Raw genomic sequence first — 19,603 nt, 5'->3', positions numbered from 1 at the left:
ATATTTATACTTTCAAGCACAAAGTATATTCCAACTAGGACATAAAAATCATAGGTAAAAGAAGAAAAAACATTTATTAAGTCAAGTAAATATCACTCAAAAGGACTGTGATGCTTAGCAATATGGCTGAAAGTGACTAATTATCTCAACTTTAACACATTTTCTTCTAAAATTGCACGTTTAACAATACATAAAAAATGTTTTTCCATCTGTGAGGCTGAAGCAGAATAAGGTGTTAACTGCAGCACCTACTTTTCCACCTTTAAACTTCTGCTGTGGTTCATTTGCACGATTTTATCAAATGTTTTTTAATCTTTTTTTATCTCAAAGATAAAAGAAGCATATCAAAACAGGTTCACTTTTTTTTTTTTTTTTAGTCTGCACTATCACTTTCATCTCAAATGCCAAAGTGTAAATTACAGTTAAAACCAAGAAAATATGTTAGTGTTGAGTTCAACTTTTATGCACTTTGCTGGAAATGTTTTTCCGAAGGAGCTATCTAGGCCACAAAAAGTGAAAAACAAACTAAAGTAGAATAAACCTTTTTGGGTAAAAGACAAAACATTTCAACAAAGAATAACCCGTCCAGAGGACCTGACTCATCCTTGTTAGATTAATTTATCTGGATTATTGAGCATGTATAAGGACATCCTAAAGTAACTCCATGTAATAAATACTGACATTATGTGATTGATGTCAATGTCTTGATTAAACTGGACAACAAACACAGAAAACAATGTGTTAACTTACGAACAAGAAATAGGATCAAAATGATGCTGCTGGAAAGAAGTGAAGATGGAGGATGATTTACAAAACATCTGATGTCCCACTGCAGATTTTAGCGAAACATTCATAAAAGTAAACCTCGATTTTGCATCTACAGCTTTTGGACTTAACCGAATTCAAGATGGCTAAGCTAATTGCTACTAGCCAACACAAATATAACTTAAACTCAGTCATCTATTGAGCCATAATCTGGTGTGGTAGTAGCTGAGAGTCATTCACAACACCTAATCTGAGCACTAACATCTTGCACATCGTGAGCTTTCGCATAAATTAAGTCATTTAAAAGGTTTGACCAAAACAGCTGCTGTACCCTTTGCATCAGGGCCGGCCCAAGGCATAAGCAAACTAAACGTGTGCTTCGGGCCCCAGGGCCACTAGGGGCCCCCACTAAGTGGAAGCACAGGTTTTAGGACGTTTGTGAAGTTTTGAGGAAGAAGTAACATAAACAGGTCAAATGTGTGAGTAAAGGTTGTGTAATACTTTAAGTTCAGCTTTTGCAAATCATTGCACACATTTACATAGTTTTAAGAACTAATTATTCAACTTTAAATTTCTTTTGTAAACCATTTTACATGGTTTCAAGTAATTGTTCATTTACATTATTTAAATATTTCCTTGATATTTGATTTTATAATCTATTTAATTTTGTCTGTTTTTGCACAATTCAAGTTATTTTTATGCAACTAAGTTATTTAATCTGATGTTTGTTGTTGATCTGGCACTACAAATTATTTTGAACATTACTGTTGCTGTTCTTTGGAACCAAAGATAATAAACCACATGACACTTTTGCTGTAAAATACATTACATACTGGTGTTTTTTTTTTTTTTGTGTACCACTGATATATACATATATAGGATAATGTAAAGAGGGCTGTCAGAGTTGCAATGAGTTTATGTCAGATGGGTGAATGATTAGATCATCTGATTGTCGATTGCAATAATCCACATCATTAGCAGAAATAGTGGGCCCCAAACCAAATTTTGCTTAGGGCCCCATGGAGGCTTAGGCTGGCCCTGCTTTGCATGATGTGATTTCAGTTTTAAGCCCTGACACCAGTCACGGTGGACCACACTACTGCAAGGAATGCTAAGTTTTTTCTTTAGATTTGATTTTAATTATTGCTCCATTTGCTGTTTGTCTAGGTTTAGATATTATAACTACTTGGTTAAGTTTAAAAGCACAATCCTTATGTTTAAGGCATGACAATTATTCATAGATATTTAAGTTGGGTTTAAGAAAAGCTCCTAGGTAAATTTTCTATGGAGAAAATTATGGTATTTGTTCTGCTGATGTTGAAATTGACCATTTCAGGTTGTTTTCTCAGAAAACCGATGCAATAAAATCCCGTCTAGGATCCAACACAGAGTGAACTCAAACAAACAATAACCATAAAAAGAAGTTCATTTTAAACATGGTGCAGCAGATCTTCAGACATGGTTTTATACGCTGGGCTCATGTGGAGTGGCAGACCCGTCTGCCTCCTCCTTCATGTATCTGTAATGAAGATATTTTGGTGTCTTTTTTTTGCAAGAGGGCAGTCATGAGCGATAACTTTGATCTTTGCTGGAGGTGGAGGTGAAAGTATCCAGACTGAGGAGAGACAAATGAGCTCCAAGGAGCAAAGGGGCATCACAGTTCTGTCTCAGCAGACTTGTGACTTCCTGTCAGTTCTTTTTCTTCCAGCTGTGGAGCAGCCTCTCAGTGACTGTTTTTTTTTTTTTCTTCTTCTTCTTTTCAGCTGAGGTAATTCAGGTGCACTAGCCTGAAGCTTTCCTGGCTGTTCATTAGTTATTCATTTCCATCAGCCTGAAATGCCTTAAGCAGTGTGATCTGCAATGTGCTCCCTGTTCAGGTGTTCATCAGCTACACTGAATCAGCTCATCATCATATCTGTCTCCCATGATGCCCAGACGCACTTCAGTGTGTCTTCATGGCTGAATGAACTTTTACCATTAGAGACATCACAGAGGCAGCAGACAAAAAGGTGAATATGGAATTTTTCAATTATATAAAACAAAGATGAGGATAATTCCAACTTTAAAGCAAGTAAAGTAAAGTATTTCAAATAGTAGCCCAGCTGTTTTCAGCCACATAATAAATCTAACACCTGATGAGAGACTTTGGCCAATCGCACGTCTTTTCAGAGAAAAAGTTGGCTTTTCTATAAATACAGATGTGTGCACACATCCTACAGGTGATGGAGGCAGTGGCAGAACATGTTCTGGAGAAAGGAACTGTTCCACCACTGACAGCAGCTGCCCACACTGCAAACCAAAAAAATAAAAAATAAAAAAAAGAAAGCTGCCAACTAAAACAGAGTTTGACAACAAACACAAACTTTTTTTTCTAATCTGTATTGCTGCCGAACAGGTGTCAAGGTTTGTTTCAAGGCAATCTGAGTTTGTGTTTGTTTTGCACGAAAACGCTGCCAACATCATTTTAATTTCAAATCTGTTTCAGAGGTTGAACTGGTCACGCAGGTTATCAACACTTTTACTAAGCCCAGTTATTTGCTTAAGAGAGGAAACCTGCTCCATGTTTGTTTCTGTGAACATTGAAAAAATTGCGAATAAATCTCGTACACGTCTTTAAAACTAAACAACAAAAAAAGCTCATTTTCAGTTGTCGCCTTGTTTAGAGTATTTCATAGTTGATTGTCTGAAATGAAATATGGTAAATGGTAGAAGGACTGTGTGTATGATGACCTGACTGAAAACTGTTGGATTGTATACCTGGATTAATGAGCATGGACTTTTTTGACTGTATATACAGCACCTTTCTATCTAACCATGGTACTCAAAGGGCTTTACAACACAATCTGTTTCCTCATTTACCTCCACACACATTCATACAGCACTCTACATCTCTATAAAGATAATTTAAATAAAGAATAAAGAATAATAAAGAAAACTTGAAAATTATTATGACTGAAATAATTGTTTGAAAAAAGGGGCAGATATAATAAGATTTTTTCTTCTTTCTGCTGCCTTTCATTTTAAATCTCTTGTATCTTTTTTTATATTGTTATGGAATTGTTTTGTACTTATTTAAAATGAATAAACTTTATACCATAATCTGAACAAATCAATCTATAGAGACTAATCAGTGCTTTAGATCACATTCATACGTTGATGTATATTATTATATTTTGTTATGTTTTATGTCATTTCTGAGGCTTCTTAAAATAACAGTTTGTATTTTTTATGTTTAATATTGAAGCATTTTTTTCAAAGTTACTTTCTAGTCTGTTTGGCATTCATCCTTCTCTGTTTTCACCCCAGACATGTGAAATTTGCATATTCCAGTTTTGATTTCCTGCTTTTTTTTCTGTGCTTTATGCCTTCGATCAGTTTGCAGCACAGTTTGTGTTTTGCACCTCTGATTGTTTACCTGTATTTTTTAATTTTTTTTAAATTTACTGTTTACCTGTATTATTTTCCCCCAAAAAATGGGTTTTAGATGGCATCATAAAAGTGCAAATGATGGTATTTAGATTGCACTGTCAGTCGTATTTGACAGCTATTGCACTTGACAGCATGCAAAGGTCAAACATAGACTTTTAGACATTTGCATAGTTTTTCTTCGTGCCTTGAGCTAAGGTCATCTGTTGTTTTTGACCCGTTATGATAGCACCTCAAGTTTTAGGAGACGTTTTTACAACTGCAGTTGCTGCTAATCCATTTCATTGTTGGGTGATAGATTTATGTTCCTTGTGCAGTTGCTGAGAGCGGATTGGGACAATAGGCTTAAAAAGTAACATCTCAGATTAGTCTTGCTTTACTCTGTGCTTTTAATATTGCCATCACAATTCTTCCAAAAATATTTGGTAACAACAGCAGTATATTACTATATATTTGGAGTTTTTATTAAAACATTGCAATATATTTTACAGAATTGATGTTGTTTAAAAGTTATTAGGGGTTAAACAACTACATATTTTTTAAGTCGACTTTAACATGATAAAATTCTATGTCGACGTTGATTAGTCGATGACGTCATAGGAACTGAAGACGCTGTATCATATTCGCAAAAATAAAATCGCAAAAAAAGTAATTTCTTATTTACATCAAAAAGAACAACAAAAAAATTGGGCGTATATTTATGCTCCTACCATTTATCAAACTGCAAATACGTCACAGAAAAACCACAACTATTATTACGCTGCAAAAGTGAAAGAAATGTGCGGCACGTAAAAAACAAGGCTAAGAACAGGCGGGCAGTGATGGAATCCACCACCGCCCGCCTGTTCTTAGTTTTATTTTATTTAATCCACCACCGTGGATTGGGTGGAATGGAACTGAGGGCAATGGGGTGAGCCGTGGTGGAGCACCTTTTTATAATATCATAGTTATTATTAGTTATTAATGGTCATCAGCCGTGTGCGTCCGCTGACGCAGCGGTTGGGTCCAGTTAAGCGTCAGCTGGGTCGCTGGCAGTGATCCATCTGGACGTTTTTGTACATCTTTTAACCGTCCGGTCAGCGCGGCTGGTGGTGATCCAAATTGGATAGTCTGCCGCACGAGTCTGCTGATGCAATCCAAAGCCCGACACCAACCCAGTCCGCCCATTCAGCACATTTCATTCAAACTTTATTTATACAGGTTAATTCCATTGAGCCTCTGGGACTCATTTACAAGAGAGATCAGAACACGATTTTGGCACGGGTGGGCGTGGCCGTGTTAGAAATGACAGTTCCACCGCCTCACAGTTTTTAGTTTTATTTTATTTAATCCACCATGTGGATTGGATGGAATAGGGCTGGGAACAGCGAAGCGGGCGGTTGTGACTGCAACTAGTCGACACGAAATATAAAACTTACGAAATGTCCTGGGATCGACTAGACTAGTCTGTTCAACCCCATATGGTACAGATTTGTTTCATAATATACAATCAAAAACAATATACCAGTAATTTTATTACTGTAATGTTCTGCCAACTCCAGCTGCTGGTATTTTACTACACATTTTGCATTTTTTATAATGTATAATTCATTATTTTTGGAAATGTAGAGTTCATCAGTTTGATTTACAAAGTATAGTTTAAAATAAAAAGTATGTTAGTGTGATATATTGAGCACAATATTTAAGTGTACTGCAAGATTTATGAATTGCTCTGTTTATTTTAGTAAATAATTGTAACTAGCTATCATATCCTTATTTAAATCTCAATACTGTGACATATTAATATTTCTAGACAAAAGTATTGTTGCTGCTTTCAAGATAAATGTTTGAAGTCTTGAATAACTCCTGAAACAAACGAATGATTTGACAAGAACAAAGCTCTTTCTAGCCTGCATCATTGCCGCTCTTTTTACTAGATGCAATCTGTGTAACATTGGTGTGTCAGTGCAGGTGTCAAGGACTTGTTTCATTCATGAAAGAGCCCAGTTTTGAATTGTCAGCAGTAGTATTATATTAAAAACACAGCAAATTTTCTCACCATCCACACAGGAGGGTTTGTTGCGTGTCGTCCCCGCCACTTTCCCAGGTAAACAGGAGCACTTGACTGTCTGAGAGCGCTCCTCGATACGGTTTTTGTTACAGCATCGGTGGGCAGCAATCACCTCACATGTTCCACCCTCTGAAGAGAGAAAAATAACAGAAAATTGCATGTTCAGAAAAGGTGAAAGATTAATAGAAAACATGTCATAAAAACCTCGAAAATTACTGGAAGTTATCGTTCGCTCTTCATTCATATATTTTTAGAAGGAGCTCTTTCAACACGCAGCCATAAAGTGAATGAGAGATGAGCTCGGTGAAAGTCGACTTCTGCTCGTGATATTATGTGCGCCGAGCAGCAGTACAATCATCAGCCACTTACACTGTAAGCATGTGTAACAAATTGGCCCTCAAGGAATCTCAATTATGTCATCAAATTGCCTCTCATTCTGCGCTGGCTATCCTCACTTCATACCAATCAGCTCATGATGACTCTCATAAGGAGCATCACACACTCAGTAGTTATTAACGTGCCATTATTGTATCTGTTTTATGTAAGTTATCAGTATGACCAAAAACACATGAATCATTTGTCTCAGCTGCTGCGATCCCACAGCAATGCTTTGACAGTTCACACTTTTGACTCTTGCGACTGCGCCAACACAGTCTCAGGCTACGCTATACTGAAGCATTAACCCCAAGGTCTAGGTGACATCAGTCAGAGTGAATGTAGTACAGTATGCCCCAGTTTGTCAGAGGTTTATGTCAAAAAAAGAAGAAAAAAAAATGGCAACAGAGAAGTTGATATATGCCATTGGCACTAGTGGGTCAAAAACAATTGTGAGACTTCCCCACGGCAGGTTGGTGACATGATGGAACTGAGGGACACCCTGAAATTAGTGAGGCATGCAGGGGGGAAAAAAAAACTAGAGGACAAGGTGTGTCTTCCTGCCAGAGCCTGGCCATGCCAGTGAGTAATGAGGTAGTCAGTGGAGCTGCCCCTTCTCACAATTATAAAGCATGGGGCTAATGCAACCAGCAGAGCTGCAGGAGAAAGGCCCTCCATCACTGCTAAACCCACTTCTATAGACTTCAGGAAAAACTCTTTATCTTATTATGACAGCAACATCAACAGACGCTAGCATCTAACAATTAAAACTGGAGCTCATCCAAGGATGGAAGCTAAGGAAGAAGAGCTTAACTTATTCTCTTCCAGTACTAAAAAAGCAGAAAGCAAGGAAACAGTGTCCATACCTCACCTGGTGAGTGATTTATTCTGGTCAGCTAAAGAGGACTTCCTGCTGCAGAGGGAAGGTGCATTTGCTTTTGCTGGCATGACAACAACCTGCTTGTTTTATTCTCTGGCTGCGCTGTTGTGCAAATATTTGAAGTGGCTTGGGTCAGGAATTACGGAACTGCACATCCGGAAATCTAGACAAGTTTGGCAACACTTTTCCTTTTCTGTTCTCATCAATGTCTTTGCAATACCAAAGTCCAAGAAGTTCTGGAATAAAAGAAAAGCAGTTACAGTCCTGCTGGACCAAGCTGTCGGGCAGTATTAATGTCATGCTCCGTTCTGCTGTTAGATATTTTAGAGCAGAAGGGAGCAGAGCTTAGATTTTAATAGGAGGGAGAACATTTATTTTATGTGCTTCAACCTCAAACTCCACAATCTGTTAAATATTGTATGTTAAGATGTTTAGTCCTGGTCTGATACTTACATTTTTTATACAATTAATTGGATTTATTTTGAACGCAACATATCAAATGACTAAGTAGCACAAATACCTAAATAGTTCCGTCTAGTGGACACCGTTGTAGCATCTGAACTGAAACAGGAAACGACTATTACGCATACAAATTTTACAACTGTAAAGACTTCATTGCAGAACTGCGTTCAGACTAGTTTTTTTTCTGCATTTCTACTTTACACAGTCTCTTCTGTCCTACACTGTCACAGCAGCATGTGATTAGCCAGAGGTAAGACTTCTAGTTTTGTCCTCACTAGTCTTTCTCAAAGAAGCTAAAAAGAGATTCACCAGTTGTAGCATGAGGTAAAGCCTGGTATCTGTGAAGTATTTTGGTAAGTACAGGACAGCTTGTGCTACCTGAATGGTGTCTTTATTAAAGTTTAAAACACGTCTGTTCGCCTGAGGATGGTATACACGTGTTTTGATCTGCTTAATGTCACGTTAACCCATGAAATCAGCAAAGGCAGAACACGTAAACTGTGGTCCATTATTAGTTTTGATGGGGCAAGGTTTTCCTTCATGTACAAATTCAAAAGTTAGGAATGCGAATACTGTGTTGTTGTTTTTTTGTGGTATTCTGAATAAATGTTACTTCAGACCATTTGCTGAAATAATCAACAAGGGTGATAGCAAACCTGCAGTCTTAAGCTCCATAATTAAATGGACCTACAATGTCAAGAGCAATGTGTTCAAATGGACCCCATAGACAACTTGACAGGTAAATCATTAATGGTTTTGTGACATGTCTTAAATATAATGTATAATAGTGGGACTGTGTGGACAAAATCTTCCTTATGTGGCCACCTCTGAGGTGTTGTTCAGTGCAATCCATGCCTGGGTGTCCTTCCTGAGCCAGGTGAATGACCTTTTCTTGCAGAGAATTAGGAAATATGAGAAACTTCCCTCTAGATATCGCACAAGTAAATAAGGTTTGACTTCTTTTCAAAGGTGCTTCTTCACTTTAAGCCTTCCTGAGAGGATGATGGGTTGCAGTTTTGTAAGTTTTAGGCAGTCTTCACATTTAGACTTAAATTCAACAAGCGCAGGGGAAGATGTGAGAGGCAATTCGCCATGATGTCCTGACTTACTGGTTGGTATTGCATGTTGTACTAGAAACACATCAGTCCAGCTGACCACTGTGTAATTTTCACGTCAGCTCTATTTATCCCTTTAGTGCCTGGCAGAGTGGTGAGGGCTTGATGATCAGTTCTGAGTGTGAATCTGAGTCCCCATACTTGTTTTCCATCTTTCAACTGCCCACACACAAGAAAGAGTTTATATATTTATAAATACATACTATACATATATATAGTACTTCCTTCCAGCTGGAGACGGGGTGAGGGATGCACAAGCAACATTGTGTTCTACATTGCCTGAGTGGAACTGTGTCAGAAGAGCTCCCAGTACACAGTCTGAAGGATCTGTGCTGAATGCTGACAGCTATGAGTTGTAGATGACAAGCATTGGGCTTTTCAGGATCATTGTTTTGAGATCATTGAAACTTGTGTTTGGTTCATCAGTCCGTTTTCATACAGTTTGATTATGGGGCTCCAAGTAGCTCTTGTGGTGGCTCAGTGTTGCATAGCTTGGTAGAAACTCGATGAACCAAGAGGTTAAGTCTAGGAATGAACGAAGAGCTGTCAAATATTTTGGTGTCAGAGCTTCAGCAATGGCAGTCAGTTGGTCTGGACTGGACTTATTCCAATTTACTGAAGCAGCAGGGCAGTTTTTAGTTTTTAGCATTAGTTAGGTGTTTATCTTAAGCACATCTGAAGCAAAGATGTTGCTCTTTTCGCTTGCCTGTTTATAATAAAACATTTGGTGGAGGTTCATGTATGTGAGCTTTTTGCATTCATTCTTCCCTCCAAAGCAAGCATTTGCAGCATGGCCTATACAGGTACAGACAGGACCTTAATCGCAGCTGAGAGCAGTGTAGCATTTTTAACTGCTGCTTCCACTTGGCATGCAAAGGATAGATAGAGCATTGTCCAGTGTGAGGTCCTCCTCCAGCAGAAATGTATCCTTCACAGCACTGAAAAAAGCATTGGAAATTAACGGACACTTTATAAGATTGTTTTTCATCGCTCCAAATCTACATATTGCAGCTAAACCTCTGAGCTTGGTGTCATTTTGGCTGACGGTTTTATCGGCACACATTGTCTGAATGTGTGTCTGCACACCAACTCATTAACTTATTATTGACAAAATGTCTTTCATGCGCAGGGATAGCTTAATCAAATGCTGTAACTTGTTCTGGTAGTGTGTAGAACAGACACTGTCCTTCTGGTCCCAAGCAGTGGAATAAAACACCACGTTGTTTTTCAGTCGTCCATTTGTCTACTGTAGGGTTCATGACTAGCATGTAATTTTTTTATATTTTCTACCACTTTGTAAATGGTTTTGGAAGCTCATTAGCAGGATGTAGGCAGGGTAGGTGGTAGACCAAGTACAAAAGCCCTCATCTTTGTTGCCAATTTGTTTTATTGTGATGATTATTGTGAAATGGACGACAATAGTTAAACTCACAAACAAAGACAGAACCCCAATCAGACTAATGTTTCTGTTTGTCTGCATTTCTACTTAAGTTTGTCTCCTGTTCTATTATGTTACATCATTGTTATCTAGTGACAATAAGTAACAGCAATCAAACACAACAGAAGCAAAGCTTTTCATTTACTCTACTCATTTTGAGACCTCACCAATAAATCTGGATAGTTATGTGATAAATCTATTCCTGCTTAAAGATGCTCTAAAATAAAAGAGTACCCTATGGGTTACATTTATCTATATGAACAGAAGACCTATAAATAGTAAGTGTAAGTGTTGTAAAATGGGAACAGTTTGTGGACACAAATGGATGTGTGTCCATGGGAGGTGCCAACGAGTCAGACTATGAGAAAACACTGTATGGTGCTCTGAACAAGGTTCTGCAAGATTTTGCTGGGAAACGTACAAATGCCTGCCACTCTGATATGTATTTGCAGGTGATGCACACCCTTTTAAGAAAATGCTATTATTTCAGCAGAATAATACACTTTACATCTTCTTTGACATTATTCATAAGCTGTTTGAGGAACATGACGACAGCTGTGTGAAACAATCGCACTGTAAGAACAACCCATACGGTATGGAGTCTGCAGGTTGATTTTCCACCACAAAATAACAATGCAAAACACATTCATCATTACTGCTGACATTTCCTTTCACTCAGTTTATGACATTGTATGGAATAGATCATACGCCAACATCTAAACAATCTGGCCATAATATATGACTTAAAATCCAGACTGAAAACAGTAGTTCTAATCTTTTGAAGAGGTGCTCTGTGGAATACTTTAAACAATTCATAACTTCATGGTTATAGTCCTTTGAATGAATTTGGTTAGGAGAAAACAAGATTAATCTCACGAGCTAAGTGCAAACTTGTGTAGAGTCAAGGCCAAATCAGATCAAAAGCTTTTACATTAATGCTAATTTTGCACAACATGGTTATTTACAGGCAGCACGGTGGCACAACTGGTAGAGCTGCTGCCTCTCAGTGAACAGGTCCCTGGTTCAAATCCCGGTCCAGGGGCCTTTCTGGGTGGAGTTTGCATGTTCTCTCCGTGCATGCGTGGGTTTTCTCCGGGTACTCCGGTTTCCTCCCACAGACCAAAAACATGCATGTTAGGCTGATTGGTAACTCTAAATTGTCCCTAGGTGTGAGTGAGAGAGTGAATGGTTGTTTATCTCGTTTGTCTCTATGTGGCCCTGTGATGGACTTGCGACCCGTCCAGGGTGTACCCCGCCCCTCGCACAGTGATTGCTGGACATGGGCACCAGCGACCCCCGTGACCCAAAATGGAATAAACGGGTAAAGATAATGGATGGATGGATGGATGGTTATTTACAAAGAAGTTAGTGGGTATTTGAAAGCACAGAGAGCAGTGGCAGTAGCTAGGTGTATCATTTCTAGCAGGGGTGTCATAATATTTTGGCCAGAATAACCAAGTAATGTCGAAATGACAGAGGTATAAAAGTTTAGTAAACAGTTTTTCAGACTGGAGTTGTTTTAAGACAGCAGGAATCTAACCATTAACATGTAATAAACTTCTAGACTCCATGACGGAAAACTGAAATTGAAGTTGCAGCAGTTACGCACAAACAGGATGCTCTCAGTATAAATTATATTTTATTTCATGGCATTTTATGTAAGAAAATGGGACTTTGTTCTTTAAAAAAAATAAAAAACATATCCCAAATATATTTGTAGGTGTTGACTGTTGTTGTTTTATGTAGTTTTTGCTTTGCTGCTGTATGTTCAAATGTTTATTTCTCTATCTTGAATAATTTTTATGTTTAAAATTCAGGTCTTATAACACCACGATTGTGTACGAGAGAGTACATGAGGCTTAATGCTCCACAACATCAGTTTGCAGGCTTTGTTATCAAAACGATAATGTCTGCTTCCATAAACTGGGCCCTGTTGGCTTCATCTCCAACCAATGAGAGGCAGAAACACAGTCTATTACATAATATGTTTATTTACTGTCTTTTACTTGAAGTGACCATCATCCAGAACCTGTCCTGGTCACTACATGTAAAAAAAAAAACAGTCAAGAAGGCCAGACAGTGTGTCTTCCACAGATGTCTCAGAGATTTTGATTCTCCCCCAGGGTGCTCAGGGAGTTCACCACTTGCACCACTGAAAGTATCTTGAGCAGAGGCATCACCAACCGGATGGGCAGCTGCACAAAAGAGGACTTGAAGGCTCTTAGGAATGTGATCCATACAGAGAAGTGAGCCATCGAAACAACTCTCTCCGACCTGCAGGACATTTATTTTAAAAGGTGCAGGTCAAAAGTTGGGAAGATCTTCAAACAACCCAACCACCCTGGACATTCACTTCTCTCCCTGCTGAGGAGCTTCTTCCCTCAGATTATCTACCTGCTCAACTCGGAACATGAAGAAAAACAAGCAAAAAATAATGAAATTACAAATCCAAATTTGCATCGCAGTATCTTTACATTTTGTATCACATCCTGTTTGATTGTGTGTGTTACATTGCTTACTTATTTGTCCTTATATATTTGTCCTTACATATTTGCTGATCTTTGGATGCAGGTACAACAACACATTTCACTATATATTATACTGTGTATGATTGTGTATGTGACAAATAAAGTTTATTTTATAAATATCCTGATGCATGCTCAATAATCCAGGTAGAAAAATCCAAAAAATTTCAATCTGGTCCTCTGGACATTCAAAAAAACAAAACAAAGCAAAACAACAAAAAATGTAGAAACGTTTAGTCTCTCATCCGAGAGACTTCCTCAATCTGAGGTGCTGTATTCAGCTCAGTCTCTTAAACAGCACCTTCTCAGAGTGGATCAACCAGTTTGCTGCTGACAACCAAAACCAGCTGCTCACATGCTCAAGAAGGACCATCAGCCTAACAATGGGTCATTAGCACACTGATGGCTGTTTACTACTCACAGAGGGTTGAGTGATACTAGCAATCACAGCATTGTAAGAGGGGGACAGTTGAACCCGGAGGCCTCCACCTCTGTTTAATGATGGATGATTTCTTTTCACAAAGATGGCCTCCTTTACTCCTCTCTCAAACCATCGTTCCTCTCTGTCCAGGATGTGCACATCTTCATCCCTGAAAGAGTGACCGCTGGCCTGGAGATGAGTGTAGACCGCAGAATCCTAGCCTGGTGATGTTAATCTTCTGTGCTGGGCCATCCTTTTGGCCAGTGGCTGTTTAGTTTCCCCGATGTAAGACTGATCACAGCCCTCCTGACACTGAACAGCATACACAACATTACTCTGTTTGTGCCGGGGGACTGGATCTTTGGGATGAACCAGTCTTTGCCATAATGTATTTTGGGGTTTAAAAGCCACTGGGACGTTATGTTTAGAAAATAAACGTCTCCGTTTCTCTGATACTCCCTCAACATATGGAATGACCACTGGTCTGGGTCTGGGTTCCTCCTTTTCACCTGATGGCTGACTGGAGTCCTGTTTGGGTTTCTTCTCTGCTTTCAGGAAGGCCCAGTTAGGATATCCACATTGCTCTAGAGCCTGTCTTGTGTGGGATTTCTCCTTCTTGATCATGTGAGCAGCTGGTTTTGGTTGTCAGCAGCAAACTGGTTGATCCACTATGAGAAGGTGATATTTGTAAGACTGAGCTGAATACAGCACCTCAGACTGAAGAAGTCTTTCGGATGGAAAACGAAAGGTTTCTATTTTTTAATTTAATTTTTTTTTGTTTGTTTGTTTTTGGGGCAGTACGGTGGCGCAACTGGTAGAGCTGCTGCCTCTCAGCGAGCAGGTCCCTGGTTCAAATCCCAGTCTGGGGGCCTTTCTGGGTGGAGTTTGCAGGTTCTGTCCTTGCATGCGTAGGTTTTCTCCCGGTACTCCGTGTCCTCCCACAGACAAAAAACAAGCATATTAGGCTGATTGGTAATTATAAATTGTCTCTAGGTGTGAGTGAGAGAGTGGATAGTTGTTTGTCTCATTTGTCTCTGTGTCCCTGTGATGGATGGGTGTACCCCGCCCCTCACACAGTGTTTGCTGGACTTGGGCACTGGCGAGCCGCATGACCCAAAATGGAAGAAGCGGGTAAAAGATAATGGATGGATGGATAGTTTGTTTAGTTTTTTGAATGTCTAGAGGACCAGACTTAACTTTTTTAGATTTTTCTACCTGGATTATTGATCATGTATCAGGATATCAATAGCCTGGTCTCTCTGTGAAGGTAAAAATCAGATTATTTTTGTTTGCTGTGAGAGGCAGCGGCTCTACCAGTTGCGCCACCGTACTGCCCCCAAAACAAACAAACAAAAAAAAAATTAAATTAAAAAATAAAAACCTTTCGTTTTCCATCCGAAAGACTTCTTCAGTCTGAGGTGCTGTATTGGTCATAATTATTGAAACTGTAGCTATTATGTAGTTTTTGAAGTTGAAACACACAAAAATCATTGATTCTTTTCTCTTCTAAAATGTATTAATTATTTATTTATGTTTATGCACATGGAGGAATTGAGGAATGGCCTGGAATATTAGATGAGGCTGCAGCATCAAGTCTTAACCATTATCAGTTCAAAGTTTGTAACAATAGCAACAAAAATGATTATTCTGGACATATTTTTATGAGAATATGTACTTTGTATAAGCATATTTCAAAGTGTCAAAATGGAGTTTAACGTGTGCAACAAAAATGATTATTCTGGATATATTTTTATGAGAATATGTATAAGCATATTTCAAAGTGTTAACATGGAGTTTAACATGTCCACCCTATTGGACACCAAGATCATAAGGCTGTAACTCCTGAATGCATCAGTATAGAGTAATCAGAGAAGGTTCAAATGAAAGGTAAGAACTTCAGGAATCCAGATTTACTATCAGCATGATTAAAATTATGAATAAGCAGCAAGAAGGCGCACAGCAATAAGCACATAACTGAAAACACAACAAAAAGAGCCCAATTTCCTTAATTTTTTCCAAAAGTATTTACATCTAAACAACAAACAACAGCAGTTTATAAAAGGTTTTCATTTACTTTTGAAGGAGAATATGTTTTGCTAATTCATAATCCGTTCTGTCTGAGTTGCGTCACTGCATGCCTTTTTTTAATCCATTTTCTTTTCAGAAAAATCACTTTTCCTTCTCTTAAACCACTCAGCTACCTTGTAAGAGCTATATTTTTTTCCTTTACAGTATGTTTTGCCATCTTTGAGTTGAAAATAAACTGCAAACCAATGTATTTTTTGCCTTTAAAAAAACATGTTCACTGGCTCAGACTAAAAAAAATAATTCCAGAATTAATTTCCTACTTCCATTTTAGATTTTGTCTGCAAACATTGCATATCCACATGAAGGAAATTTGATTGGCTTTATTTCTGTAGTGTCAGAAGAACAAGTGTCAGAGGTGATTTGTCAGTTCTGTATGCAAAAGAGTGTGGGTGTCCAGGTCAGAACACATGATGCTTGTTTAATATTAGTGGCTCTGAAAAGACCATAGATTGACCCAGTTGGTCAAATGAGGTGTAAAAAAAAAAAGAGGAGGATGGCCTGCACCACTAATTTGACACCCTGGTATTTATATTCGAAGCACCTGGTAAAATGTAGCAGCTGTTTAAAACAGAAACACGTCAGGAGAGCCGTTGGTGGACTATTGCAAGTTCTCCATGTCCTGCAAAGCACATTATGTTTTTCACTCACCCACACAAACAATCATAAAGTTAATTTTCTATTATACATATTTTTACACACTATGCCCAGTACATTTATATTTCATTCATACATCAACAGGCATATAGGAAGAATTGGGTGATTTGGTAGATGATCAGTTTTTTGTAATTGCATCAAATGACCTTCAACCCTATGTCTTGGACACTCGGGTAAAGAGAGGGGCAGAACTGTCAACTGATCACCACCTGGAGGAGAGTTGAATCTGATGGCAGATGAGCCTGTGGGACAGACCTGGTAAACCCAAACACATAGTAAGGGTGAACTGGAAACATCTAGTGGAGCCCCCTGTCCATGCAATATTCACCTCACACCTCCGGGTGAGTTTTTCAAAGGTTCCGGGGGAGGTCAGGGACATGGAATCTGATTAGGTCATGTTCAGGGCCTCAATTGCAGATGTAGTTTTCAGGAGCTGTGGCCTAAAGGTCATTGGTGCCTGTCGTGGCAGCAACCAAAGTACACGCTGGTGGACACTAGCAGTGATGGAGGCCATCAGGCTGAAGATGGAGGCCTTCAGGACTTGGCTGCCCCAGAGGACTCCTGAAGCAGCTGCCAGATACAATGTGGCCCAACGGACTGCAGCCTCGGTAGTTGTAGATGCAAAAAGTCAGGCATAGGAGTAATTCAGAGAGGCCATGGAGAAGGACTTTCAGTTGGCCTCGAGAAAGTTCTGGCAAACTGTCTTGTGACTCAGAAAAGGAAAGTGGCCCCTTTCCCATGTTGTGCTTGGTCTAGTTGGGGGTTTGATGACCAGGACTGAGAATATTGTTGAGCGGTGGAAGGAGCACTTTGAGGATCTCCTTAATCTACCCATCATGTCCACCTTTCAGGAGGCACAGTCTGAGGACTTAGGGGAAGACAGGTCCATTACCATGTCAGAGGTTACCATGTCAGTTTAAAAGCTTCTTAGTGGCAGGACACCAGGGAAGCAGGGGGTGGAAGAGATTCACCCTGAGATACTGAAGGCTCTGGATGTTGTGGGGCTGTCATTGTTAAAATGTCTCTTCAATGTTCAAGGAGGACTGGGACAATGTATGTGGAGTGGCAGGCTGGGGTGGTGGTTCCCATTTTTAAAAAGGGGGACTGGAGAGTGTGTTCACACTATAGTGGGATCATACTTCTCGCCCTTCTTAGGAACGTATACTCCAGGGTGTTGGAAGGGAGACTTCGACTGATTGTCAAGCCTTGGATTCAGGAGGAGCAGTGTGACTTTTGTCCTGGTTGTGAAACAGTGGACCATATCTTCACCCTTGCAGAGCTGCTAAGGGGTTCAAAAGAGTTTGCCTGTCCAGTCTACATGTGTTTTGTGGACCAGGAGAAGGCTTATGACCTTGTTTCTCAAAGCATTCTGTGTGGGGTGCTATGGGAGAATGTGGTGCCTCAGTTGCTTTTAAGAGCTATCAAGTCCCTGTATGCCCAAAGAAGGAGCTGTGTCCAAATTTTTGGCACAAAGTTGAGCTTGTTTCCAGTGTGGCCTGGATGCCCCTTGTCTCCAATCTTGTTTGTAGAGTTCAAAGACAGGATCTTGAAATGCAGTCACGGCAAGGATGGTGTCTGGTTTGGGAACCTCAGGGTCTCATATGTGTTTTATGAGGATGATGTGGTTCTGTTGACTTTTTTTTTTATTGATTCATTCCAGACATGTCAAAACCATTGACCTATCCATGTACACATATCCATATACATGTGCACACACAAATCCCATTTAACATGTCTGAAAAGGGGTAGGAAGAAGTATCACCTATTTAATCCTCCCCCTTCTCCAATACTCAATAGTTACACTTTAAATCCATCCAATTTTCTGAGTCTTATGAGTCCATGAGAGGAACAAAAAACAACAACAAACAAAAAAATATATAATAATGAATAATAAAGCATTTTATTTGTTAACGCCTTTCAAATCACCCAAGGACATTTTACAACATTAAAAAATACTGGTAATACTAATAGAATACTAATACTAATACTAATACTAATAGAACTACACGGGAGGAGCTAGTCAATGACCTGAAGAGAGCTGGTACCACTGTTTCCAAGGTTACTGTGGGTAATACACTAAGACGTCATGTTTAAAATCATGCATGGCACGGAAGGTTCCCCTGCTTAAATCAGCACACGTCCAGGCCTGTTTTAGAGAGTCAGCGTCAGAGATTCTTTATTGTCATTTGCACCTCATGTGGTACATGTGGTGGAGCGAAATTATGTACACAGGGTCCCAGTTACATCCAACAATAAAATGTATAAGAAAAACAGTAATAACATCTAAGATATGAACAAGGAGATAGGAATAGAGGAGAGAGAGAGGGATAAAGAGAACACAAATCAACATCATTGAAGTCTGCCTCTAGACCTGTGGAAAGAGAGAAAAAAAACCCCCCGACAAAACCAAGAAACCACAACAACAAACCCGTCCCCGTAGGACACGAAGGTAACACAGGGAAGCCCGGAACCACAGACACACAGCAACCCCCAAGCCCAGAACTCCGGTAGTCCCCCAACAGGGACACCCGCACCCCACAGAGAGAGAAGCAAAGGGAAGCCCCGGGCGATCCCCAGAAACCACAATGCAGAAACCCCCAGGAGGCCGTAGCGACGAGTCAACAGGCCCCGCCGGCAACCTGCCCCTCCAGAGTGGATCCGGCCATGGACACCAAGCCCCGAGTCCCGAGGTCATACCACCCCCCAACAGAGGCCCAACAGAGCCAGGGCACCCAGGCCCCCGCAGGCAGCCACCAGTGCGGGCCTGCACACACCTACCACCCAGCCCCAGCTGCTGAGAGCCGCCAATGCACCGGCGGCAGGGGGGCCCACCACCGGGGGGGAGCACGGCCCACCAAATGGGGGGCCAAAACTCGTCCAAGAGAGGGGGGGGGCACCCAAAACCCAACCTGAGACAAACAGGCACACAGAGACAGCCTGACAGAGCCTCTGTTGGGCCGTTCATGCGCCCCACCCGCCCAACAGTGACCGCAAGCCACAAGCCGCAAGCTGCTCTGGCCCCCGGCCCCAGCAGCAGGGAGCAGCAGCCGAGGAAGACCGGCCCAGCGCACCAATGCATCCCTAAAGCCCCACACCAGAGGCCCGGAGAAGCCCCGGCATGCCACTCATGCACCCCCCCCCCCCCCCACACACACACAGCACCCCACACCGTGAATGCCACATCATGGCGACCAGCCAGCACTTTGTCGAAGTGAAGTCATGCCCTCGACCGCCGCCATGCACTACCAACGACCACACACACACAACCACAGCTGACCTCCTGCCAGAACCCGGCAGCCACCCCAGCCAAAGGGCTGGCCATCAGAACCAGGAACCCTGATAAAAGGATCCAAACAATCCAGGGAGAACCGGAGCACCAGCCCCACCCCCAATCGCCCCCAAAG

The 19,603-nt window shown here is 40.5% G+C and overlaps 1 protein-coding gene across 1 annotated transcript in view; it reads right to left on the bottom strand.

Annotated features, from left to right (window-relative positions):
• LOC119411707 (chemokine-like protein TAFA-1) overlaps positions 1-19,603 on the bottom strand; it is a 179,962-nt gene that overhangs the window by 27,553 nt on the left and 132,806 nt on the right. The window contains exon 3 of the mRNA XM_037678620.1: positions 6,230-6,370. Coding sequence (XP_037534548.1) covers positions 6,230-6,370 — 141 coding nt within the window. The remainder of the gene's footprint in view (positions 1-6,229; positions 6,371-19,603) is intronic.

This window comes from Nematolebias whitei, chromosome 7 (genome assembly GCF_014905685.2).
Source record: "Nematolebias whitei isolate Nwh7 chromosome 7, NemWhi1, whole genome shotgun sequence".
Classification (NCBI taxonomy): Eukaryota; Metazoa; Chordata; class Actinopteri; order Cyprinodontiformes; family Rivulidae; genus Nematolebias; species Nematolebias whitei.
Note: the sequence above shows the minus strand (reverse complement) of the source record. Positions and strands in the feature narration are given on the sequence as shown.